Source organism: Branchiostoma floridae, chromosome 11 (genome assembly GCF_000003815.2).
Source record: "Branchiostoma floridae strain S238N-H82 chromosome 11, Bfl_VNyyK, whole genome shotgun sequence".
In the NCBI taxonomy this organism is placed as follows: domain Eukaryota; kingdom Metazoa; phylum Chordata; class Leptocardii; order Amphioxiformes; family Branchiostomatidae; genus Branchiostoma; species Branchiostoma floridae.
In genome coordinates, this window is record NC_049989.1 from 15403523 (window position 1) to 15412123 (window position 8601).

General features: G+C 41.6%; 1 protein-coding gene across 3 annotated transcripts in view; it reads left to right on the plus strand.

Annotated features, from left to right (window-relative positions):
- The window catches only part of LOC118426437 (trichohyalin-like), a 30155-nt gene that overhangs the window by 7522 nt on the left and 14032 nt on the right, over positions 1-8601 (plus strand). For 2 of the 3 annotated variants that reach the window (XM_035835816.1, XM_035835817.1), the window contains exons 8-16: positions 99-265; positions 1181-1277; positions 1799-1965; positions 3581-3677; positions 4476-4642; positions 5210-5435; positions 5985-6092; positions 6816-6950; positions 7436-7585. In XM_035835816.1, coding sequence (XP_035691709.1) covers positions 99-265; positions 1181-1277; positions 1799-1965; positions 3581-3677; positions 4476-4642; positions 5210-5435; positions 5985-6092; positions 6816-6950; positions 7436-7585 — 1314 coding nt within the window. The remainder of the gene's footprint in view (positions 1-98; positions 266-1180; positions 1278-1798; positions 1966-3580; positions 3678-4475; positions 4643-5209; positions 5436-5984; positions 6093-6815; positions 6951-7435; positions 7586-8601) is intronic. The other variant, XM_035835818.1, reaches the window with a different exon arrangement.

Below are 8601 nucleotides of genomic sequence, written 5' to 3' on the forward strand. Positions count from 1 at the left end.
CAAACAGATTGACAAGAAAGGTATCTGACTGATATATCTTTTATCCAATGGTTTCTTCTACTTTTATGAACTTCGAATTCCCGTTTAACCGCGCACAGACAAAGACAGAGCTTCAAAACGCCCTCTTGGAAAGGGACCAGGTATTGCAGCAGCGAGGCGCCGTTATGTCCGAGTTGGACAGTGTGATCGGGGAACGAGACCTTGCAGTCAAGGAACGAGATGACGCCTTCGCGGCAATGGAGAGGGCTTTGGAGGACATTAGAAGGTGCTTCTTGCAAAAAAAAAATGTCGTTGACTTTCTATGGATACAAAATCTATGCCTGAACTTTCATATGAAAGTGATAACGGATAGTCAAGGAGAGGATAACATTTTGGAGGCTGCGAAGTTTTTCACTGTTTCAGCCAGAGCTGGATCATTTTCCGTCTAATTAAGCCATTTGAAAATGGCCACTTGAAATGGCTGGTCGTCGCCATTTGAAATGGTTGGTCGTCGCCATTTGAAATGGTTCGTAGTCGCCATTTGAAAATGGCCACTTGAAATGGCTGGTCGTCGCTATTTGAAATGGTTGGTCGTCGCCATTTGAAATGGTTCGTAGTCGCCATTTGAAAATGGCCACTTGAAATGGCTGGTCGTCGCTATTTGAAATGGTTGGTCGTTGCCATTTCACACGGTCGTCGCCATCTTGCTGACAGGACGATACAATATCTTAGCGTTTTATACCTTGGGGGTTGGGCTGACAGGAAGCAAAAAACCTATATGAAGCAACATTTGAATTAAAATACAAATAGACGTCATTATCGTGATAAATATGATATGCAAAATTTATAGGAAAAAGGAAGTGCACGAAATCTGGTCGGAACGGGAGTACAAAAACTGAATCCAACTTACTAACAACTACGTCAAAAAACTTCATGGTATGGAAAGCGCGCCAATAGTGACGGAGCCTCGGCCTAGTACACGTAGTAAGGCGACGACCGTTTTAAAATGCGACGACCGTTTCAAAATGCGACGACAGTTTCAAAATGTGGCGACCGTTTTAAAATGCGACGACCGTTTTAAAATGCGACGACCATTTCAAAATGCGACGACCGTTTCAAAATGCGACGACCGTTTCAAAATGTGACGGTTTACAATTAACGTCTCCGACCCTTGATAACATGTGTTGATGCGTTTGCACAGAGCGAACCAAGAGAAAGAGGCTGCACAATATGAGCTGGCGCAAGCCGTTCGGGAGAAGGAAGTGACCGCCAGGGAACTAGATCACGCATCGCAACAGGTGTTTACAATATTGACGTGAAGCTAAACTTAAGGCCCAACACACAAATCGGGCTTACAGAAATTACGGTATTTGACAAGACGAATGGTCTACTTTTGTCACGTGACGTCACATGACACGTGGCTCTAGCAATGGGTCAAAGGTGACAGGAAGCCTGTATCGCCTCCCGTCTCTTTGTAAGGAAGGTTTAAATGATGCCCTTGTGAAGAAGTCCGATTTCCTTGTGCGTTGGAACTTAATTTTAGCTTTGTATCATGTTGTTTACCAACACAGGTAAAAAAAAGTTTTAACATTTATACGATACCTTTCGATTTACACCAACAGTTTAAATGACGATTTTGAAATGACTTTCGTATTCAACAACAATGGATTGTGTTAACAAAATTTGACCATATCTTCTGCAATGCACACTCTATCATCTTAATCTCCTTTTTGATGAAATGCCGTTGTAGTAGTTTCCATCAAATAATCATTAACCTCGAGTGTGTTTTAACACACATTTGAAAATGTCAACTGTCCAGGCAAAGAAGCAATATAATGCCGCGGTGCTGGAGCGCGACCAGGCTGTGCGTGAGCGCGCGGCGGTCGTCTTTGAGCGGGACCGCCTGGTCAAAGAACGCGACCAAGCCGTCCTGGAGAGAAACCAGGCAGAGACAGCCAGGGAAACGGCTGTCAAGGACACCGAGAGGTATCTTGCATCAAATCTGTAGAGAGGGTCTGCATGGGGGATCCCGACAACGATTTACGCTGAATTCAGAATAACCGCCTACGTATTACGCTAAATCAAGGAAGGCAATTACGCTAAATTTGGTCGCCTCGCTATGAATACGTAGATAAGATGGTTTTCCCTACGAATTACGGGAAATAGAAATAGGCTACCTACGCCTTACGGAACAGAGCATGCAGATCCTCTGTAGATTTTTGACCCCTGAATATCAAATACAAGCCCCCAAAGAAGCGACAGACGTCTAGTGGAATAGTGCCGCTCTCCCACATCCTCCTTCACTCTTCTTGACGGAGTTTCATCGATCATCCTTTCAACTGCCAATCACAATCAGCAGTTCAACCAATGATAGCGTAGCATTTTAGTGGTTCGACCAATGAGAGATTAGCTGTATGACCGTCAAATGTTTGCATGTCCACGTTGTGACAATCACAATAAGTAGTTCAACCAATGATAGCATAGCAATTAATGGTTCGACCAATGAGAGAATAGCTGCATGGACGTCAAATATTTGCATGTCTACGTTTTGACGGAGTGGGTGCAGCTGTGGGATCAGTCTACTACATGTACAGGACGTTTTTTCCTCAGTAGAACACGAGTCGCAAGAATCTTTCTCAAACGGACATGGCGGTGTCAAACGTTTGACAGGAATGCGACGTCTTCTTCTGAGACTACGACGTTTTGTTTTCTTTAAAACGAGTTACACGCGTTTTACCTCAACCTAACTCCTTCCACATTGTACCTGTTCATTTTGTAGACGAGATATTTACCACTATCCCGTCTACAAAGCTTGTAACGGCGATATTACAAAAAAATGCTGATGTTATCTGCACAGTTTTATCAGTTTTGCATGCGGTAAAATAATTTACGATTTTGAGATTACAATTACGTTGTAGTTTCACGCATAAGGTGGATAGGTCAATAGATCCAATTCGGATGAGCAATTTTACAGCCAGCTAGCATAGCGTTTGTGAATGAAAGGGTGCAATGTAAAAGGAGTTAGGTAGAGGTACGTAGAAGAGCTCTACATATAAGTCCTTTCACAGAGGTTACCGCCCACGCGCGGGTGAGATGACGTCTGGGTAATACGTCAAAGTGGAAGGCCCCAGAACGTAAACAGTCCGCCATTTTCCAGCCGACATTACGTGCCGTGTTGTCACACAAATTGTCTTAGGTTCTTCAACTTTGACATATTACCCAGAATTCCTCTGTAAAATGGTTTATTTTCTAATATTCGTGTAGTTTCATCAAGTTGGTGAGTCACTGGATAACACAGTCCTTTGTACACAATCAATTTTTGTTCAAGGCAGATTTTTATAATATACGGAAATACCGTACGGAACGTAACATAAACGCCGCATGAACAACTTATTTACATATATGCGTAAATACTTAACGTTTGGGACCGCATCTGTTAGCAGCGACACCTAGCTGTAGTGCAGTGCGCAACACGGTCACAGAAATGTTGACTTGAATAAAAAATTTGGTCGTGTACAAAGAGCTTTGTTATCCATATCGTCTGATTTCTCACTTTGCTTTGGAGCGACGTAATCATGTCCAGTCGATGCGTTTTCCCCAGAGCAAACAAAGAGAAAACCGCCGCACAATTTGAATTGGAACGAGTGACCCGCGAGCAGGAAGCACTATCCCGGGAACGAGAGCATGCTCTGCAAAAGGTACAGAACAAATAGCCCCCCTTCCAAAGATGGCGACAAGAGGGTGGAAATTCTCAGTCGGTTAAGAAATACACAACACACAAACTTGCAGAAAGCAGGCCTATAGCGAACTTTTCTTTGTGAATCAGTAAAACTGAGCTCTCTAATTGAGGCAATATGACGTGATTGAGGAGGTATATTACCGGATCGCGCCAAATTGTGCCAAAAAGTGCGACAGTTTGCGATTTTATGCCAATTTTCCCTTATGGTCACGCTGATGTGCGACGCATTTGCGTTTGAAGCCCAGATGAGTTAGTTATTAGAAATTTCACGTAGGAATGATAAAAATGGATAAAAATGGATTTGAAGTACTGTAAGGTTGTTCACTTACGATATTTCACAAATCATTATATTGGGTGAGATGCTAAAACTCATGGATTTTGCAGCTTTGTGGACTGCAAATATTGGAAAACTACCCCCCCCCCAAAAGAAATTCAAAATTTCAGACGATAAATCGCCTCCAATTGGTGCCTGTTTGGGCCAATTTGAGAATGCCTGGCGCAATTTACAGGCCCGGGCCGGTTCAGTAAGATACCTGCTTAGGAAAGTCAAGTTACAGGCCATGGCGGTGCCAGTATGGAATTGAATTGCATGCAATGGTAATTTTTCTTAGTCAAAGTTTGGTCCAGTTGGTGACATGAAAAAATAAAAGATTTTTCGTCTATGCTTTTTTTTTTCTTCTTAAAAATCCACACATGAAGGGTTTTCATTCCTCGTAGCTAGCTTCCCATGACACAAATTATCTTCTAAACAACTAAGGCAAAGAAAGACTACCACGACGCCATCTTGGAGCGGGACGAGGCAGTGCGCGAGCGCGGGACAGTCATGCTAGAGTGGGACAGGGTCATGAAGGAACGGGACACCGCCGTCAGGGAACGGGACCAGGCCCTCCGAGCTCAGGACAAAGCTGCAAAAGACATGGAGAGGTATGTGTATTTTTTACTTCGTTCAAAAATGGAGGTATTGTTTCAGGTATATGTTTGTCCTTCTGTCTTCAGGGCACTCCAGTCAAAACTATAACTAAACAGAGTCGGCGGGCGATATGAACTTCCTGGCACGATTGACCAATTGCTGATGTCACGTATACGTGTCAATACGGTCACGTGTTTGTATTCCTCGCGAGTTTCTCGGAGGTGACTGATCATAATAGATCCTTGATCCTGAAGGAGGCGACTGTGGTCGTTGAAAATCTGTGTTGAAAAAAAACAACCTTAAGCATTGTACTATGTCTTTCTGTCTGTTATCTTTTAGAGAAAAACTAAAGAGAAATAGTAAGGAGATATAATAAAAAGTTAAAGAGAAATAGAAACAAATGAAGAAAACGAACTTTAACTTAAACTAACGTTTTCTCATATTAAGTGAAGTATTGAATAACTGAATGATTGTGATGATTACTGACATAAGATATTTAGACATCTAGCCACCAGTACAAGCTGCATGTACGTTTCTTTGTGACAAAAGAAATGACAAATGTCAATTATGAATTCCTTTAGAGCAAGAAGAGAGAGGGATGTTGCACATTTTGAGCTAGCCAGACTTGTTCAGAAGAACGAAGCCATCAACCGGGAACGGGAACACGCCGTCCGGGCGAACAAGATGGCGACGTTCGAGCGAGACCGAGCCGTGAAGGAGAGAGACGCGGCGCTGGTGGACCTACAGAAGGCGGTACAGGACAGGGCCAGGGCCGTGGCGGAGTGGGAGAGAGCCGCCAAGGAACAGGTGGGGTCACAGGAAGTACATTTTGTGTGCTCATTCGCCTGATTTTGAAAAAAAAGACATTTTTTTCTTCTTCTTCGATCGGTCAACATGACAAGATCGTACAAAAATTGTAAAATATGCTGTGTGTTATAGCCTTGATTGTACTCGTAGAAGTGACACTAGTGAGGTAGCCATGACAGTAGGTGTAGAAGTGAAAATAGTTCGATAGTTAAAGTGGCACCGATATAGTAGTCATGACTGCAGTTGTCAACTTGGAAAGTGATACAAGCCTAGTAGTTTTATACTGAAAACTTTTTTTCACCCACGCTTGCATCAATTTTGGAGTGCCCACAGAACGTTATCTATAAAAGCAAATCAGTATGACATAAAGAAAATGAGAATATGATATTGAGTGGCTTATTAAGTTAGACATCTTCAATGATAAAAAACGACTTTAAATCAAATAATATTGTTACATCACAAACCAAAGAGGAAAGCTATTTCAAGCTACCAGTCATCGTTTTGTTTTGTTTTGTTGATGTATCAAACGTTGTTTTTTTCGATATACAGGATAATGCATTGGCCGATAGAGAAAGAGCCATCCAGCTACAGCAAAAGGCGCAACAGGAGAGAGACAAGGCTGTGCACGACAAGGAGGAGATGCACAGAGTCATGGAGGCAAGTAATTTTTTTCATAAGAGGAGTTGGTCAGTGAATATGACGGTCTTTATTTGCTTTCGATTGAGCTTTTAAGTATAGAAAGAGCCTTAGTATGCAAGCCCTGTCCTTGGTGCTAAATGATTACTTATTGTGTATCACATGTATCACTGCTAAAATATAGATATTGCCCGGTGATGGTTCAGTTTCACAGGCTCCTTTAAAGTACGGAAAGAACCTTAGTACGCAAGCCCTGCCCTTCGTGCTGAATGATTACTTATTGTTCATTGCATGTATTACTACTAGAAAATAAATATTGGCCGGTGATGGTTAAGTTTCACAGGCTCCTTTTTAAGTACGGAAAGAGCCTTGGTACGCAAGCCTGTCCTTGGTGCTAGATGATTTCTTATTGTGTATCACGTGTATTAGTAATAGTATCAAATCTTGCCCAAAACACGTATTAATGAATGTAAAAATACGTTGAATGTTTTTGGCAAGCGAACTGTCGATCGTAGAAAGTAGAAAGATGACGCCTAAGTAAGAGAGCCTAATAGTACGCAAGCCCTGTTCTTGGTGCTTGATTATTACTTATTGTGTATAACGAGTAGTATCAAACATGTGGGTTTTTACTTCTTGCCAGAAACACGTATCAATGAACGTAAAACAAGTTTGAATGCTTATGGTAAGCGAACTGTCGATTGTAGAAAGTAGAAAGATGACGTCATTGCTCTGCACTGTCCGTAGGAGGAGAGAAGCAATGCGCATCGAGTCCGCCAGGCGGCGCTGCAGGAGCGCGACTACGCCATCCAGGCAGCCAGAGAGGCTGTTCGCCAGAGGGACAAGGCGAGAGAGGCGGAAACAATTGCGCTGAAAGAAAAGGTATGTGTAAATGGCAAAAAGAAAAGAATAAGTAAATCTTTATCATTTGCTAATTGATCCATATTTGTTTGTTTGTTTGTTTGTTTTATTTAAATGGCCATAAGTGATACAACGTTATGTCTTTCTTCCTAGAGTCCACATTAATTAAGTACAAATAAGGAAACAAAGTAAGTAGATAAGTAAGTGAAGAAACAACGATACAACAATAAAGAAAACTAAACATGTGGTACACATAAGGAAAAACACAAAAAAACAAACACAATCAAAAGTACTATATGTAGAAAACATGTAAAAGACATACATATAAGGCATTTGACATTAGCAGCGTATTCACAACAACTTTTCTTTCCTGTCCCATTCTCTCTTGTAGTGCAGAAGCTAATCAAACTTAACAAACATCAAGAGAGAGCAATAAACTGTTTTCCTGAGTAGTTACTGTTCTTTGTATATGTTTAACGATATATTTTACCGACAATTCTTGCAAGGACGACGCCGTTAAACACAAGGAAGAGGCGGAGTCTGCCCGAGACCAGGCGGTGCAGGAGAAAGAGGAGGCCGAGAGACTCAGGGAAGCTGCCGGTCAAGAACGGGACGCCGCGGTAGCTGACAGGGACTTAGCGAGGAAAGAACAACAGGTAACTAGAAAGTCAACATTTGCGCGAAAATGCAGAATATTTCCCCATAGCTTTTTGTCAAGCCACTCGCACACAATACTATATCATTAGACTCGTCATGTAGTGTGCAAGTACAGAGAACATTTACATCTAATTGATTTTGGACAGGTTATTAACATATTGTATCATGCCATTAGGCTTGTCCGAAGCTATTGCCTGCAAATAGCAAATGCTAATATTTACAATATGCAAGCACACAGAAATGACCAAACACAAAGGTATTGAATAGTGAACAATAGATTCTTCAATCTTGTTCTTCCACATCTTCTTCTTTGATCGTTTGCATTCTATGCTATTAGTATACGTTTTTGCCGGTGCTACGCACCGGCTTTGAGAGTGCAGATAGTGATTTGCTTTTGCAGCCGTGGATCGTGGGTTCGAACCCCACTTGTAACAATTTTTTTTTCTCTGTTAGACAAATCTCATGTAATGTTTTTTAATAGAAGACAGATCAATCCAGTAATTCGATACACAAAAACTATTTTTTCATGTGATTTTAACATCCAGGCTTTTCCCCAAATACGCACCGGCCAGCTTTTTTCAGAAGCTTTCTTGTTCGATATAATACGGCGTACATTTGCTCAGTTTGCAGCTACTTTGTACTATTTACAGCATGGTTGAAATCTTTATTTTTTTTTAACTGGCCGAAAATTAATGCCCGCGGATGTCATCCATATATTGATATAACCAAGCGAACATGGCCTCCTAAGTGCCCGAGTTGTGGCTCTGTTGACCTTGAACACGGAACCTCCATTAAACCTTTTACTGTGAAGCTACCTGAAAATAGTGAAGGTCACAGAATTCTTAAGAAAAAGGCGAAGGACACCTGTAAGTAAATAGATGATGGTTCAATCTCTTCTTCTGGATAATATCAAATTTATTCAGACGTTTCAAACGACGTCCGTCGTTCTTCATCAAGTGAAATAAAAATAAAAGTTTACAACTCTGCGGAATAAAGAGTACTTCTTACGTTCTAA